General features: G+C 40.4%; 1 protein-coding gene across 1 annotated transcript in view; it reads left to right on the top strand.

Annotated features, from left to right (window-relative positions):
• The window catches only part of LOC141764948 (dolichyl-diphosphooligosaccharide--protein glycosyltransferase subunit TUSC3), an 86,414-nt gene extending 80,874 nt beyond the window's left edge, over positions 1 to 5,540 (top strand). Inside the window, exons 9-10 of the mRNA XM_074630659.1 lie at positions 3,003 to 3,093; positions 5,310 to 5,540. Of these exons, the coding sequence (XP_074486760.1) occupies positions 3,003 to 3,093; positions 5,310 to 5,325 (107 nt within the window). The 3' untranslated portion in view covers positions 5,326 to 5,540. The remainder of the gene's footprint in view (positions 1 to 3,002; positions 3,094 to 5,309) is intronic.
• Positions 5,541 to 18,663: the final 13,123 nt, after the last annotated feature.

The raw sequence follows: 18,663 nt of genomic DNA, 5'->3' as shown, positions 1-18,663 counted from the left end.
GTGTTTGTTTTTGTTGCATGGTTGGAATGGTAAAGAAACCGAGAACTCAAGACCATTAAACATTTACCTACAAGCTCTGACTCACATGTATTTGGGCAACATTAACAATCCAAACAAAAAAAGGCAGCCGGCTTTTCTGTTGCAGTTTGGCATAAGAATAATGAAACAACTGTGGATGGTTTGTATCCAGAGGCTGAGTCAGTTAATGTCTCTTGAAGCCGAATGCTAATCAAAGAATAAACTGTGGAGAACCATTTAGCATCCTAATATCTATTCATATTTGTCCTCCTAATGAGGTAGGCTTAACTTAATATGTTTATCGGCTCCCTCGTGCCGGGTAAAAGGTGCATTTATTTCTACAATGCCAATATATCATGATTTGAACTGAGCCAAGTCATACAGTCATAAGAGGGATTACCACCTTTGTCATTGAGGGAAATCATTCAGCTTAAACAACTTGTCATTTCGCCAAGGTCATAAATCACTTCCATTAGCATGCTTAGTGCGTGTGTGTGTTTGTGTGTGTGTGTGCCATTATCCATGGAAGCGTACTAAGATCCCTCTCAGTCATAACTGATGAGCTATGGGAAATACATCCCACTAAATGAAGATACACAGACGTTCTGTCTGCGGGCGCATACGTAGACGAGGCAACTCAGGGAACACGGGGCCATAAGGGCTCTCCCTGGAGACGCACTCTCAAGCCTGCAGTGCTCTCAATCAAGTCACTCAGTCAATGTCAAACACACACACACAGCGTTATATTACAATACTTGCCAGGACATCGTCTTGAATTAGTCATCAGTGTAACCTTGTTTTAACCCCCAGGTTTGTCCTCTCACCTCTCAAAAAAAAATTTATTCAAAGTGAAGAATGATGAAATGTTTCAAACAATTTACCCTTGAGGCTGATGCCCTTTGGTCCTCACAAGAATAGAAGTAGAAGGAAGCACACACACACACACACACACATACACACACTGATTGCTGAGTGGCCTCCCGTGTGTTTGTGTATGTTAAGTGTGTGTGTGCCTGTGGTTGATGCATTAGGACTTGAATGTCATATCAATTGCTGCCTCTCTCTTTCTCTCTCGCTCTCTCTCACACACACACACAACACAATACAGCCCCTGAGGATTGTGTGTGCGTGTGTGTGTGTACGATGATTCTTATGTTGAATTGTAAATGTATGATTTGCGTATAAAGTGAAAGAAAGAAAGGAGAGCAGCCATGTTGGAGCTGACACTGAGCAATGACAGCAAATGTAGTCCTATCCTATACACACATGCGATACAGATCACAGAACAACACACACACACACACACACACACACACACACACACACACACACACGGAACACACAAGCCATTGGAGCCCTGAAGATGAATGACAGCACATACACTCAAATTTACACTGAGAATCTGTCATACATTTTCCAAGCCAAATCTTTTGTTCTGACGTTGCTCTCTCTCTCTCTCTCTCTCTCTCTCTCTCTCTCTCTCTCTCTCTCTCTCTCTCTCTCTCTCTCTCTCTCTCTCTCTCTCTCTCTCTCTCTCTCTCACTTACACACATAACTTCACACACACACACACAGTGAGACGAAGCACATATCTCACTATTTAGTCTCCAGGAGAGGTCCTCATCCTAATCCCTGATTAACAATATCAGTCGGTGGTGACAGTTTAATTTAACACAGTGCCTCTCAAGGATTAGCCGCTACACGAGGGTGTGTGCACACACTCGTACACCCACACACGCAGACGCTCACAATTCCCCCCGCAGATTAAAGATCATGCTTATGTATATTTCACTTTAGAATAGCCACTGAGGAAATAAGATGATAATAGTTGCAAACACAATTTCCTGCAGCACAGCGGGGTTGATGATGAAAAAGAGGCCGTAGCACATACGTTGAGGGATAGTCCAAATAAAGCTCAAAGTTTTTGGCATGATGAAGAGCCCCAGGTAATGTCTTATAGACATCCTCTCTACCGGCATTTTAGGGAACGTCAAATATGAATTTTCTCATCATTTGGCTGTGTGTATGTAGGTCTGTGTAGGTGCTTGTGTGTGTGTGTGTGTTTGTGTGTGTCAACCAGCAGCATGAAGAGAAGAGGATGCTTTCAGTGTGTACCATGTCTAAACCCTGCAAGCACATTCAATTTGAACAGAGATCAAACAGAGTTGCATCATCGCTTATAATGTGCGTGAAATGATTTAAATGGTTGCCTTTAGCCAGGAATCAAATATTTCCACAGGCCATTGTCTAATAATTATTACGCATATATCAGGGTGTCTACAGGACCTGCGAAAAGTTGGGAATTATAGAAACTCAAAAGCATCAAGTGTAGTTGTGGTAACTTTTACGTTACATAACGTTTTAGAGATCATGTCGCAGTTTCTTCATTTAATGTTTTAATTAACTTAAGGACCAATATGTAATATATTTACTGTATTAATCATAAAATGACCATGATATGTCATCAGAGATTAAGGAAACATGCTAAATTGAAATACCAGTCTGACAACAATGCTACAGCCAGTATGTTCTCCTTCGAAATTTCCATTCCTGTCCAGAACGTCTCTTTTTGTTTTGGCCGGTGTGATCTCGTCCATTGCCCATTTCAACACCCCGTTGCCACGTATGAAACAAATTGGCACGCAAACACAGCCTTCTGTAGCCTTGGAAGCAAGCAAACAAACTGGATCAACAGAGGTAATGTAACGTTAGATTTTACCCAACCTGAAAAGCGTCTGTACATCGGTACATGTGCAGCTGGGTTATCAAGGCAGCGAGTATTTGAGACACACAGTGTGATTGTGACTACAGGCTAGAGGCTAACGCGGTCGTGTATAGAACGTAACCCTAAAACTGCGAAAACGTGTGCTGCTATCAGTCACACCGGATGAGCAAACGAGCCACGACTCCAGCGTCAGTCTCCAACTGTCAGTGCTACATATTGCTCCTTTAATGACAGTCTGAATGTGTGTTTCTTTTTGCAGTCATCTGCCTGGTTGGCCTTGGCCTGGTGGTGTTTTTCTTCAGCTTCCTGCTCTCCATTTTCAGGTCCAAGTACCACGGATACCCCTACAGGTAACTATAGCAACCACACAGCACCACCGTACAGATGCTCGCACAAGTTTCATCCAGCTTACTCAACAGTTATTCAAACACAATACACAATGAATCTTAAAATCACTGAAGTTGACATAAAATCGCTGCAAAGTTATTGCAGACACAGTGCAAAAAGTCCAGGCCAAAGCCGGATCCATCCATTCCCATTATTTCATTGATCCTCAGACAGCTGTTCGATTGGAAACACTCCCTTCAAAATGTACAAGCCACGGCGCCAAGGCTCTTTCTCTAGAGGCCGATCCGACAGCTAAAACTTCAACAGAGATTTGCAGTCTGACTTTGTTGCGGTACACTCAGTATATAAAGAATATTCACACGTCTTCTCTTCTTTACGCTGAGTATTAGAAATCATGGCTCTATCATGGATGTTTTCTGTACGTCATCATATAAGGGATGTGTTTGGACACTAAAGCCCTTCAGCTTAGTGAGCCAGAACAGCAGCAATTTGGTCCCACTTTGTGCTAAAGGTCGCCACTACATAAAAAAGATTTAATGTGCGACAGAAAACACTCAACAAGTCCTCAGAGTCTGGGTCCAATTCATCGCCTCTGGAGCAGCTGTAAGATATTACAGCACACCTCCAGCTGCAGAAACTCACCACTGGAGCTGGAAGGGATTCATGATGTTGGGGGCACTTCACCAGGGCAGATCATTTACTATCATGGGGACTTTAACCCTGTTGTGACCTGTGGCTTGAAATGGGACCAAATTCAGTGTTTTAGGGGGTCTTTAAAAAAGTAATCTCACTTGCAATTGTCACTAAAAATGTCTTTTAAAACCTTTTTCAAACTGCAAAACATTTATTCACAAATATGAACAAAGAAGAGTTTCCTCTTATATTGGACGTAGTCACCGTGACGTCACCCATTGGTTTGTGGACTGTCGTTTTGAAGCCTCGAGTTTTACATTTTGGCCGTTGCCATCTTGATTTTTGGCTGTCACCATCTTGTTTTTTTGTAACCAAAAGTGACACGAGAGGGTGGAGAATAAGACATTTTTAGGCGACCAAAAAGGTTATAATTAACTTTCATGAACTGAAAACACTGTGAAAGGGTTAAAGTTGTAAGACACGGACAACATCCCTACCGGACAACACCGTGGTAGCGACCTGTCAATCACAAGGTAGCCACGCCCCAAAGCATATCCTGCTTTATGGCCTATTTGACTGTAAATGGGACCAAAATTTACTAAATGAACATCATGCTGTATTGAAGTAGACTTGAAACTTGTGATTGAGACCATAAACTCATGTTTACAATGTTTACTGAGGTAATAAATCAAGTAAGAAGTAGGCTCATCTTCTCATAGACTTCTATGCAATCAGACGTCTTTTTGCAACCAGATAAGTCGCCCTCTGCTGGTTATTAGATAGAATGCAGGTTTAAGGAACCTCAGCATTGGTTGCTCTTCTCAGAGTAATCACAGTGGTCGGAGCTACACGCTATACAGCTCCATTATGGTGCTTATGGTGTGTTCAAGCTCTACTCAGTAAAATGAGTATGGGATGATGGTAAATTATAACCTTATCATGATGCGTTCAAATGTAATCTTGTAAAATGTAGTTTTTGGTGGGAAAATAGAATGAATTCAGTTGTTTGAAGGAAATGTTTTCACAGTAATATATAAAAGAGAAAGCATTTTGACCTGTTAACTTCCTAACACTAGCTCTAAGCAGCTTAATAACATATAATTAGAACTACTCATCCCTAGATTTGTATTAATATATAATCAAAAGCAATTTTTTAAATAAAAATACAATCATTTATTTCCTAATTATTTGATTTTTTTTTTTTTTTGCAAATAACCGCTATAGATAACAATAACAAAGTAAAAGGATAACATTTAGAATTTTTGATTGTGGGATGAAGCACAACATTGAAGTGAAACTGTTAATTTAAATGTGAATTTACAATAAAAATAATTTGTCCCTAAAATCAATGAATAATCGTGATCTCAATATTGATATTGATGGAGAGTTTAGTTTTGGTATAATCATCAGTAGCTACAGGTTTTTACTTTTTTTTGTAGTCTGCTAAAAATGTTTTTTTGTGCAACACAAGTCACAAAAACAAACACTTTCTTATTTATATCCTTTTCTTCTTCTCTCCCTATTATCCTCTTTGTTTCTCTCCTGTCCTCCTCTCTACTCCCTTTAATCCTCCCCTGTCTCTCAGCTTCCTTATTAAGTGAAAAAACGACAGAAGAGGAGGTCAGAGGATGGCGAAGAGGCGGTAGGTGAGGAGAAAAGGAGTTGAGAAGATACTTGAAGAGGAGGAGGAGTTTAGAGTGCATGGCGGGATTTCTTTTTTGTCTGTTGTTTTTTTTATCGACTCCTATCTTAAACTAGTTGAATAGAAACTAAATTATTCCCTCTTACACTGGAAAATAAAGGTGTTTGGCATGTCTCTGTGTTTTTTCTAATTTTTTTATGGTTCCTTTCACTGGGTGAATATTCCGTGTGGTCGGGTTTACCTGTGACTGGGGTACGTATGCTGTTTTTAATCCATATATTGGATTTTATCTTGAGAATTGTGTTGCAGGTGCAGGAAGAGAAAGAGACAACTTAAGTCACAGAGAGTGAAGTGGGTGTTGAGAGGACGGGAAGTGAAGCAGCAGGTTAGAAAGATGGTTTACGTGGTATATGGTGAGCACAGAGGCAGAGAACTAACGTTTCTTGATTGGTTAGTAGGGAAAGCTTATTAACCAGGTGTATAATCTCTCCATATATGCTTGTCACATCTTTGTCTCACACACATACAGACACACACATTCGAAGATAAAGATGTTAATCCCCCGCTGGTAAATTCCTGCTTCAGCTTCTGCTGTAGGTTTGGAGCTCAGTCAGACTCGGTTTCACGGTTGCGACCAGTTTTGGATTGAGAAAGCTAAAATATGACTCGTTCTAACAATGAACAGTGTGCAGACTTAGACAGACACATATGGGATAAATCCAGTCATTTATCGCAGGTCGTAGGGCTTTCTCTCTCTTAGACTGCATGTTTACACCTTCTGGTGCCAGACTCTGCTTTAGATTTCTTGGACAAGGACCAAAATCATTTATTTTCCTGTCTCCATCCCTGTAATCTCACAGCATGTTCATTTTATACTAGGGATGTGACGGTGAGGACATTTTCCCACCGGTTAATAAACTTGTGACCACACCAGTGTTACCAATTACACCGGACATTTTACAAGAAAAGATGATGCTCAATATGTGTCACGTACACCGGCTCATTAACATTATGGTTCCCTTATATCATTGGGTTTAAATCTGTAATATTGCCAAATAGGAGCATTTACTTTTCGCTTTGCATCGTCTTGTCTGTCAACTCTCTCTCATCCTGTGTGTGAAAAATATGACACCTGCTACTCTGAGCTGAGACTCCCTATAGAGCAGATGCATTCATTGTGGGTTTGTAGCATCCGTCGTCCGACTTTATATTGATAACATGGCCCTGATACACCAAAATGAACTAAAAAGCAAAACGACAGTAGGTACGTAATGTAATCGGTGTGTGCCCGGCCACCGTGTGACACCGGTAACACCGACGACCGAGACAAGCCTATATTATACGTGTTTGCATAATGTTCACTGCTTTCAACTGGATATATTTTGTATTTTCAAGTAACAATATTATAGTTTGTTAGGCATCTAAAACTGCTTGGATGAGGTTAAATTAAATAAAAATTGTGGTCATAGTTTGATAGTAACTAAATAGTCAAAATTGACCAATATGAGATAGGGCACAAACAATAACTCCGCCTCCACATTTTAACTTTTTGCTGCACTAAATGAACATCAACTTCTCCCCGCACTGGCACCGATCTTAAAATACTAATGCAAAACAGTAGCACATGAAGTGAGTTTACAGAAGGCTGGCTGCGAGTGCTGTAACTTTTCTTGCTGAATGTGAGAAGCATAGGTCATTTAGAGAATACATACATTTCTAATTCTTTCACTTGCGGACTGCCCACTAAAACACTGCGTGGGCTGGAGCATTGAAACCATTTATGTAACCCTTCTATGCGTGGGCAGACAGGAACGGTGCTGCTCATAGACCAGTTTCGACAAATGTAATAAAAATATTGCCTCTCAGACTTCCCATTCTTGTCTATTTTTGTATCAAATCGCTGGAAGACTGAACTGTTGTGCCTGCGTGCGTGAGCAAGCTGATCTTACCAAAACACAAGCTGTTTGAAGAGCTGGAGATTTGAAACTGAGTTGGTCACTGTATTGAAATTGCATAGCACTTTCAGTTTTCATCCTTTCCTTCCCTTTTTTTATGTAGTCAAGATCTGCAATGTAGTAAACTTACTGAAAATCATTACACTCAGTTGGCTGTTGACTTGTTGAATAGTGTGTATGAATTTGCCACAACATTCAGCCAGTGGAAATAAATGAAAGGTTAAAAAGAACTCCTTTCTATTTTCTGCACAGAGAGAGGAAGTATAATAAGAATGACTACCTTTAGCAAGATCATCTGATTCGACTGTTATCAGGCCATTAAACAGGCGTTATTAGTCACTATAAGCACCATAGATGTGGGTCAGTAGGGGCTTACTACGTTGTAAAAGTGAAAGCAACACATTCTAACATTTTGTAAAACTGAATGAAACATCACGTTTTGAACACAAACAAAAAGGCTTCTTTAAGTTTAGGCAATAAAACTACAACTTCTTTAGGTTTAAGCAACAAAACTACAACTTCTTTAGGTTTAGGCAACAAAACCACAACTTCTTTAGGTTTAGGAAACAGAACTACAACTTTAGGCAAAAAAAATTACAACTTTAGGTTTAGGCAATAAACTACGGGTTAGGGTTAAACTACGACTTCTTTAGGTTCTGGCAATAAAACAGCAACTTTAGGTTTAGGCAACAAAACCACAACTTCTTTAGGTTTAGGAAACAGAACTACAACTTCTTTAGGTTTAGGCAATAAAACAGCAACTTCTTTAGGTTTAGGCAATAAAACTACAACTTTTTAAGTTTAGGCAATAAAATACGATTTATTTAGGTTTATGCAACAAAATTAAAATGTCTTTATGTTTGGGCAATAAAACTACTACTTCTTAAGGTTTAGGAAACAAAACTACAACTTCTTTAAGTTTAGACAACAAAACTACAACTTCTTTAGGTTTAGGCAACAAAATTACAACTCCTTTAGGTTTAGGCAAAAAAAAAACGCCTACTTAAGTTTATGGAAAAAGATTGTGTTTTGGGTCCCGACCTCTTATGGAGTTTCACTCCGTCTATACCACACTACCTGACTTCCGCTTCTGCTCTTCTCATAATAACTGTGATCGCTAGATGTCTCTGTTGTGTTCTTTTATACCTTCTTTCGGTGAATAGATGATAATACCTACTAGTGGGTGTAGTAGGCCCCTATTGACCCACATCTATGGGGCTTATAACGACTTATAACACCTATTTAATAGCCCAACAACAGTCTAATCGGCTGGCAAGATAGCAATAAACATAGCCACTTTGTAAGAGATGAGAGATAATTATAGCAAGTAATACCTGCACTCTGTATGCTTGTAAGTAATGTCCTTAGTTCAAGGGCCGAGTTGTGGTATCAAGCTTAAAGTACTTCAGTATATTTGAATGAAACGATGGACCGTCAGCACTAAGAGCAGAATCGGTTTCCCCTCAACTGTTGGCCTTTACGGTGTAGAGGAAATAAGCAGAACAAATGTCACCTTCAGGGAGGGATAAGTATTTGCAAATGGAGCGAAATCGATGTAGATATTAGGTCGAGGGCAGCTGTAGAACAAAAGGCATACTGATATATAGAATAATCTCTCCACTGCTTCAAAAAGTCACACTTTGCAATGCTGGAATTGGCCACATAGCATGGAGACCAATCACGGTCAATACACTTTAAGTTAGATTTAACCCTTGCAATTGAATTTACTTCCTCATTGTTTGGGGTCCCATAGACCCCACTGTTTTATGTGGAAAAAAAATGCTAGCATTGCAAAATCAATATTGTTTTCCCCCCTCTAAAAACTATTAGTAGGAATGGATTGAAGCGATAACCCTTCCCTTTGCCATAAACTGAGCTTGCACATTTGGTGAAGGTGGTGTTACTTATGTTTGTGGTGAATTAGACCCCAGAGAAATCACACTCCTTTTTAGACCTCCTGTGAAAAACTCCAATAACAGAAATCCAATTTGGGAGGCAGTGCTGCATAAACCTTACTGTCAAACCCAATCACAGATGTAGAGCATGTGGAAATCCATTGTATTTAAACTATGTTTTACAGCTGAGGTCTCTCACATCACAAACAGAAGTTCATTTTCTGGAGCAGACTTCTGAAACACGCCATCAGTTTAAAATCATGAATCAAAGACATATACTATTGTCAACATTTAATAATTAAACAGGCTTACAAAAGAAGCTTGTAGTTACTGGCAGACTATAGTGACATTTAGGCAGTTGTTTTTTTTAGGAAATAAATAATAAAACAGCATGTCATCAGGTGGATTTGTCAACATGTGACAATAAGTATGATTGCCTGTATCTTTCTCATATAAGAAGTGGACGTAGTCACCGTGACATCACACATTGGTTTGAAGCCTCAAGTTCGACATTTTGGCCATCGCCATGTTGTTGTTTTTTTGAAAACAGAAGTGACACGAGTGGGTGGAACTAAGTACAGTCGAACACTGAATAAGACATTTTCAGGCAACCAAAAAGATTATAATTAACTTTAATGAACTAAAAACACTGCGAAAGGGTTAAAGATGTAAGACGAGAACATGGACAACTCCCAGACCGGACAACGCCGTGGTAGCGACCTGTCAATCACAAGGTAGCCACGCCCTAAAGCATCCCCTGCTTTATGGTCTATCTGACTCTAAATGGGACCATAATTTACTAAATGAACATCATGCTGTATTGAAGAAGACTTGAAACTAGTAATTGAGACCATAAACTCATGTTTACAATGTTTACTGAGGTAATAAATCAAGTGAGAGGTTGGATCATTGTCTCATAGACTTCTATACAATCAGACTTCTTTTTGCAACCAGAGGAGTCGCTCCCACAGTTTAAGGCACTTCAGCATTGGCTTCACTTTTTAGACCTGCAGGTAGCCTGCTGATCTCTCCCTGTGATGTAGTAGCCGCCTATTCAATGTGCCTTCAGTCCAGTGCATGCTGGGATAGACCTCTGCCTGTGACTAGAGCACATTCATACATTTAATAAAAATCTGTTGTACAATTCAAAGGCATTACCTGTCCCCCAGTATGAGTACAGGGGCTGGTCCAAAATTAAATCAGCTTGGTTAAATAACAATAAATAGGCTTTCAGAACTACAGAAGAACACATTCACAAGAGAAGGAACCTTTCAAAAATGCATTAGTACCGTGTGTCTAGCTGGTATTGTTCCGTTTATACCCGCTAATGTTTATTTCCATGCTTCCATCTAAAGAAAAAAAATCTAAGAAATGTAATTGGCATTTGGATGGTGACAGCAGGACAGACATTTATGGGGGTGATGGTGGACATATTTTACAGATGGCAATTCAGAAACTGCTTTAACTTTTCCAGGAGCCTCTTTCTCATTTCTGATATCCTGTTAAAGAGCTTTTTGTTTACAGTCTGACTGAAAAACACTGTCACAGCACCTGTTCAGTGCGTCCTCGTTGTAACATGCAGTATGTATTGGTGTGCGCATTGGTCACTTTGCAACCTTTACAAATGCTGTAACCCTTTATATACTCAGAGCACTGCAATTCATCAACTGCTGTGCAATGAGGTTGTTCTAATCATTTGGCCAAGCGTTATGTGTAACTTTAGAAAAAAAAGCTTTGAGGAACTTTTCAAATGTCTTATTGAACTTTTCAATTTCTATTCCACTTCTCTAACTTGATATATTACAGCTTATTTTGAATAAATCACAGCTACTGGTGCGTTGTTTCTCAGCAGTGGTGCTGCAACCTGCTGTGTCTGGTGTTCCTTCCTTACCTGACCTCTGTGTCGGTGTCCTGCCGCGTCACGACAAACCTTGAAGAAACTCTTCTGCTGTCTGTCTGTTCGGGGCATGATGCCACCTCACTGTGGGCCGACCTCTCCTCTCGTCTCATCTGCAGTCCACAAACACTTTCTCCAGGCGTCCACACCACAGCTAATTATCAGAGTGCTGCTCCAGTCGTTGCTGTTTTGTTGCATCAGTGTCTGTATTTGCGTGTGCACATTTGGGCTTGTATGCGTGTACGTGGATCAAAGTGTGTGCATGTGTCCGTGATATGCTGTGTATGTGATTTAAGAGGAAAACAGTCGTATTAGATAGAATTAGAATAAGGGAATAAGACAACATGGTTACATCTCTCTGTGTCTCATCTCTCTTGAACAACTGTTTCTTGATTTAAAATAGAGTTTACTTCTCTCTTATCTTTTTCTCTTTTTTTCTGATGACGCCTGGCTCCTTCTGTTCAGCAGTTCTTTTCTCAGGGAGGAAACATATGGAGATAACGTGATGCAAGGCCCTCTAGGGTGCCCCACATGCTAGAAAACTGTCTGCGCGCTGGTGCCCCACCGCATGCCGCTGATGCCCTTTATATTTTTTTTACCACTGTGCAGAGGTCAGGTCAGTTTATAAACCCACACACATGAAAGATGAGTCATTGTTGTTTGTTGGTTTTTTCATCCAGTGTCACGGTCGGAGCAGAAAATCCTCACAAGTACAAGTTTTTAATCTTTATTTTTTTTAAAAGTGTCATCGCGTCTTCTCAGTTGATGATACTTCTGTAAGTTATTTTTTTGAATAATACTTGTACTTGTGAAAAGTACTGTCAATCAAAGGGCCTTAAAGATGCTCTTTACAATATCCAGAGCATTAATATAGCAGCAAACAACAACTATTTGCTATGTAAAGATATAGAGGAGTAATGTCTACCTGAGCAGAGAATGAAGTCACTGTGTTTGTTGTAATCTGAGCTTCACCGTGCTTTGTTGACGGTCGCACTTGCTTTTAGTGCATGTGAGCGTGCACCCACTGGCTAGCTCATACGGTGGTTTCAACTGATGATGCCGTCCCAACCGACCACGCCGTCACGAAAGCATAACACCAGCCCGCTCTTATTCCCAGGGCGACAAATACCGACGCTTTGTCACGGCCATCGGTGTTAGATTCCGACGCACAAGGCACCGTTTAGCGTTGGTATGAGACGCACTGGGCTTTCCATTAACTACGATGTAAATCTGCATCAATATTAAACACTCAGAGAAAGTCATGAAAGTCCGTTCATGTCCCGTGTTCACAACGTTTAGTGTCATTTTCACTGTACAAACGTAGTACTGTTAAGCCCAACCATGTTGTTTTTTCCAAAACCTAACTATAGTGGTTTTGTTGCCTGAACCTCAGTAAGTATTTTTGTTTAATTCACAACATTAATCACGTGTTTACTGCGACCAAAAAGTGACGCCGAGTGGTCTGACAGAGCGTCAGTATGTTACGAGTCGGGATGAGAATGTGTTGGTAGCACCCACCCTCAGGTTAACACTGTTAGCTGTGTTAGCACTGTTAGCTCTGTTAGCTATCGCCACGTTGAGAGCCGTGCAGAGGCAATATATATGCTCCCAATCTCACATTTAGCACTTTTAAAGAAATGACCAGCTGTGTTTGTTTCAAAGCATGTGAGGCTTCGCGTTAACTCACGGAAGCATCGGCATGCGTCATGTACGACATCAATCCCTGATGTGAAAACTCATTTATTTTCATGTGACTCCCAATCTCTGAATCATCTTCTAGGGCCTGCGAACACCCTCTACAACTTCCTACAATAATCACGCCACTGATGAGAAAAGGTACTTCAGGAAACTCATTGCAGGGAGGATAATTCAGAAAAGTATTTCTTTGATTCCATCCCCAACCCAACAGCCACCGCTGACGCTATACCATCGCTATTCCTACCAGATCCTTCCAGTGGATAAGCCAGGGTGTGCCCTGAAAAGTAATAACTAAGATTAAAGCAATCACAGCGGCATTACCTGAGAGAGAAAGGGGGGAGGGGGAGAGAGCCTGCACAGCCTGTTATGGGAACATAAAAAGGCGTAAATAAAATGATACGTTTACTGATAATGCTGGATAATGCTGTGGCGTGACAGCTTGAGAAGCGCAAGATTCAGAAGTACCATCTACCACATATACTATTACCACTCCTATTTGCAGGGGAACTCATTTTGAGGAGAGATTTCAGTTCAGATCTATTTTTCTGATGAAAAATACATAATCACAAACAGTAAGAAAAAATCTTTAGAAAGAATCTGCAATTGTGCGTGTGGGTGTGGGTGTGGGTGTGAAATAGAGGGAAGAGGAGATGTAATGTTATCTATTTTGTGAAACTTTCATTATCTTTTTTGAAAAACATCAGAACTCTAGATTGCATTGAAACTTATTAAAACTTTCTACTTCTCGAAAGTTGTCCAACTTTCATCAGGCAACAGGGACATTTATTTACTTTTATGATCAATACGGCCAGATAAGAACAATGCTGTCTGTCTTTGTTCCTGAAACATTCATCAAACAGGATTTGTTTTTTTACCAGTGTGCCAAACACTGATGCAGCCAGGGCTAAGTTCATGTGTCGAAGAACTTAATAATATAATAATTACTAAATTGACAAAGCTTTTATTATTTTTTTTATCTTTGCTTAGATGTTAATAGCAGAGGTGTTGACTCGTGTCACATGACTTGGACTCACAAATTTAATGACTATAGATTCAACTTGACAAAATCAAAAAAGACTTGCAAATCAATTTGGACAACAATGACTCGTGACTTCACTTTGACTTGGGCCTTTTGACTTTAAAATACTTGATACCTTCCCCCAAGCCCAAAAGTTAAAAAGTATGTTATTTAAAAAGTGTGCCACAAATCATTCCATGTCCCGTCATTTCCGGAATCAATTTACGGTAACGCTGTTCATTCCCAACAAGTCGACGTTTAATTCCCCAGATCCACTTTGTTTGAACCAATCCGACAGCATCCCATCAAGATGCAGGACAGAACCATGAAGAACTAACGTTACGTTACGGAGCAGCAGTTGGAAAAAAAATTATACCAAATTTTGTCCATGTACAAAAACTATGCGGTGGTAATTGCAGTATGAAAAAAGCGTGGGTCAAAAATGACGGACTGAGATGGAAATGGCATTACATTTGGTGAACATCAAATTATGACTTGTTTAGGATTTGAAACTCAAAGTTAAGGACTTGGGACTTGACTCAGGACTTGGTTGTCTAGATTTGGGACTTGACTCGAACTTTCCTGTCTTGACTTGGGACTTGACTCGGGACTTGCCTGTCTTGATTTTGGACTTGATTTGGAACTTCTCAGTCTTGACTCGGGACTTGCGTGTCTTGACTTGAGGCTTGTCGTTCTTGACTTGGGACTCGGTCCAACCTCTGCTAAATAGTGAAAAAAAAAAAATGGAAAATGAAATTACAAATTAAAGGTAAAAACATTTTTAAAAAAAAGAAGAGTTCAGTTTAAGCAAAGACAACGCCTCAGAGATTAGATGAGAATAACAGCAGACTGGGAACGAGCAAGAGGAGCGCTGCCAGTTTAATGTGCACGTTTTGACTTTTATTAAGCTACAATTTCAGTGGGTCTGTTAAGGAAGGGTGAGTATTGAGTTGTCTGAAGTGCAGCTGCAGAAAATGACATTCTTAATTGCGCCTCTTTAATGGAAAAGGCTGACTGGCTAAAGTCTATTGGAAATAATTCAATTACCTGAGCTGGTCTGAGGTACACTGTGTTTCTTCTGTAGAATGAAGAACTGCACGACTTTTAATTTTTAAACTGACAATTTGTACTATGTACTATTAGTATGCATGTCTTATTCCTACTGCTGGGCAAGGCTGCGACATGTTCTCATCTCAACTCATCACGTACTGAGGCCAAAGAGTGGAGAAGCAAAGAGACAAAACTCAGGGGCGTTTTTGACAACAGCCGCTGCCGCCATTTTGGACTGAAAACACTTATAATATTTATAATATTTTATTGTTCAACGCAGGCCAGTTGGATAGAATATGACCATTGAATAGAAATAATTTAGTGCCTTTTGTACGGCACTTTTTAGGCAGACATTTTACTGGGTACGTCAAATAGTTGCTTTCAGTCCAAAATGGCAGAAGCGTGGCTTTGCTACTGGGCGCTGTTGACAATTTGACTTTCACTTCTTTACAATATACGTTCTTTGCTGAGGCTTTGTCAGACAAATGGGCGTCACTTTTTGGTCGCAGTAATCACGTGATTCATGTTGTAAATTAAACTAAGCCAGGTTTAGGCAAAAAAAACAGTTAGGTTTAAGAACAAACAACATGGTTGGGCTTAAAATTACTACGTTTGTAAAGTGAAAATTTGACGTTGTGAACACGGGACACAAACAAACAGCTGATTGTAACGTGAAAGTGTAACTTAAAGCACGGGACAGGAACAGCGGTCTCCTGATAAAAGCCTTGTGTTTGTTGGACCCATGCACCTCGCCTCCCGCCTGCTCTGTGTGTCTCTTTCGCTCTTTAAACTACGTCACCACAGCACTTTCCCTGAGCGTTTACAGTTGCCACGGATGGGTTTACATTGTAGTTAATGGAAAGCCCAGTGCGTCACACACCGGTGCAAAAGAGTATCAAACGCCAATGACAAAGCGTCGGTATTTGACGCACTGGGAATGAGAACGGGCTGGTATATGGCACACATGTAGTTTGAAGATACAGGAACATACAGACTGTGCATGATTCTCTCGGCGCACTGTTGTTGCTTTACTCCTCACTTCTTCCCCCAAAACAACATCCTGAACCCGTCAATAAGAGACAGCAGTCAACTTCCTCAGCGAGTCTGAAAGTTTCCTCTCGCAGACATCTGAAGGGGTCGCCGTCAATCGAGGGCTTCCACCCTATAACGCCACAACACCGTCTCCATGGCAACAAGTACCCTCAGACCTATATGAAATGCACTTATAGCATAGTAACGGCCTACGAGAGCGAGTGTGTCTGTGTATTATTTAAGTGATGGGAGACGCGGGGAGAAAGTTGGGAGGATAAACAAGGTGGTTACACAAGCTGCCCGACCAAAACACCATTTGCATTTTCTTCTCATGTTTGCTAAATATAACTTTTACAGCTTTTAATTATGTTGTGTTTAAATAGGATTTCTCTACATGTTTTTTTTTTTTTTCTTTCTGTCTCTTTTTTTAACACAGCTAACTTTTCTTGCGGTCTCAAACTTAGAGGGTTAGTCAAGATTTCCTCTCCGGTGTTAAAGCTTTTTTATCTACTAACAAGCCTTCAACGCTTGTAACTGAGTACAGACACCTCACATACACACTGTACCATGCAGACTGTAATTACATGCTGTTACAGTGACGGCCTTAAGACCTGTCAGGCTGCCATTTGTTGCAATACCTCAAGTATCACTCAGAGATACAAGTCTCTCTCACACTCAGTCGCAGTGATACTCAGCTGGTGAAGAAAAGTTAGGTTTCAAACCGTTGGCTCTTGACAGACCCGATTCATTTCCTGTGAAGTGCACTTGTCGTACAGCAACATGTAATACACTGTAATTGTCACTCTTTACTCCTCTTTCAAACTCACTTCCCCTTCCCACTATCGCTGCCTCTCAATCTCTCTCTCCACTTCCTCTTTCCTTCCCTCTAAGCACGCGGAAGGAGACAACAATCACAGCTCATCAAATCACCATCAGTTCCTAATTAACGGTATAATTGTGGCTAATTAATAAATTGATTAAAGTGCCTGGGAAGAACCCAAACAGACCCCACCCTTGGTTTCCCAGAGGGCTGACGGCGGTGACGGCACCTCACCCACCTCCCCCACCCCGAACACAAACAAACTCTCTCCACGACTTCAAAGGGAGGAATGAGATAAGTCGGTGGCCGTCCTGCGAGGGAGCAACCAGCTAATTTTCCTCTCACAAACAAACTGTCAAAACACACGTTTCATTCGAAGACCGGAGGGGTCTGAGATCATCATCAACGTTACGACTTTAAAGAGGAGTGCTTTTTTAGCTGCGCAGTGGCTGGCTGTTGAGAAGAGAGCCCTTCAAAGGGTAGCCTTCAAAGGGGGTTTTAATTATTACATGGAGACTTTCAGTCTCTGTTGTCATCTCTCTCTCTCTCTCTCTCTCTCTCTCTCTCTCTCTATATATATATATATATATATATATATTTAACTGTCTCTCCCTCAGCAACAAGCTGCCAAACTTAGATGAAATCAGGTGAAAAAGCAATAACCCTCAAAATTTGTTTTTAATTATATCAACACTGTATCTCTTGTCACCAGCCACCACCTCTCTCTCTCTCCCACACTTTGCCAGATTTACTAACCAGGTGGAAGAAGTATAGTGACACTTAAATATATCCTGACGCACACTCAAGTCTCTCCTGTTCACTCGCCCTGAACCAAAACTAGCCACATACAATAACTGCTGTTCAGCTGATTTTGAAGGATGATGACTGCATATAGTTATTTATTTACTTGTTTATTTACAGTATGTATTTACTGTCTTTAATTTGACAAATATATCATAAAAGACAGGATTTAGTTTCGTCCAAAACTCTGTTACGTGCATGAAAAAGTGACATTCCTACATTGAACATCATATCTAATGATAATAATAATAATTCAATTCAACTCTATTTATTTTTATATAGTGTCAAATCACAACAGAAGTTATCTCAAGAGTAATAATCAATTCAATCATAATAATCAATTAGACATGAACAAGATGATCTTGCTAGATTGGAAATATATCATATACCAGTTTTTTCAGCGAGTGAAATTCTAGTATAATTTTATTTAAATAACGTTACTGCACTAATCAGCAAGTATCGGTGTCTGCGCTCACCGTACCTGGCTAGTTTGCTTTGTACTAAAAGACATTCTAAGGAGTCCCATATTAGGACCTTTGCTTGCAGTGCAAATTTCATATTTTTAACATTGACCGATATAACATATTAAACATATTTTCAGTATCTCCAGATATTTTCTCACTCATCTGCAACTATTTATAAAGAACACCAAATGTCGTTTCCCTTCTGTCTCTGTGGTGTCTTCCCCGGCTCCTCTCCTCATCTACTCCACTTTCAGAAAACATCTCTGAACTCTCCGAGACCCTGCTCTCCCTCCTTCCCGGCTCCTTCCTCCGGTTTCCCTGGAGACGCTTCCTTAACAACCCCCTGAGGCCCTGGTAACCGAGACAGCTGCGGTTGCAGAGACAGTGCAGGGACAGTTGCCGTACACCTACAGCGAGATGCTGAGCAAAAAATAGTTTCTATGCCAAAGGAGTCAAATCTGGTTGAGGCCACCTGCCCACCCACACACACACACACACACACACATACACACATACACACATACTAAGAGTAAGTAACATTCATGGTGTGTGCTCGGCGACCAGCACTTCAAAACAAATCTTGTCTCATGTGTTACCACAGTTACAGGAAGTCCTGCTTAAAACACGGGGACTCATTTGCATATTTTTTTGTAATTTGCATATCACC

Source organism: Sebastes fasciatus, chromosome 3, assembly GCF_043250625.1.
Source record: "Sebastes fasciatus isolate fSebFas1 chromosome 3, fSebFas1.pri, whole genome shotgun sequence".
Classification (NCBI taxonomy): domain Eukaryota; kingdom Metazoa; phylum Chordata; class Actinopteri; order Perciformes; family Sebastidae; genus Sebastes; species Sebastes fasciatus.
Note: the sequence above shows the minus strand (reverse complement) of the source record. Positions and strands in the feature narration are given on the sequence as shown.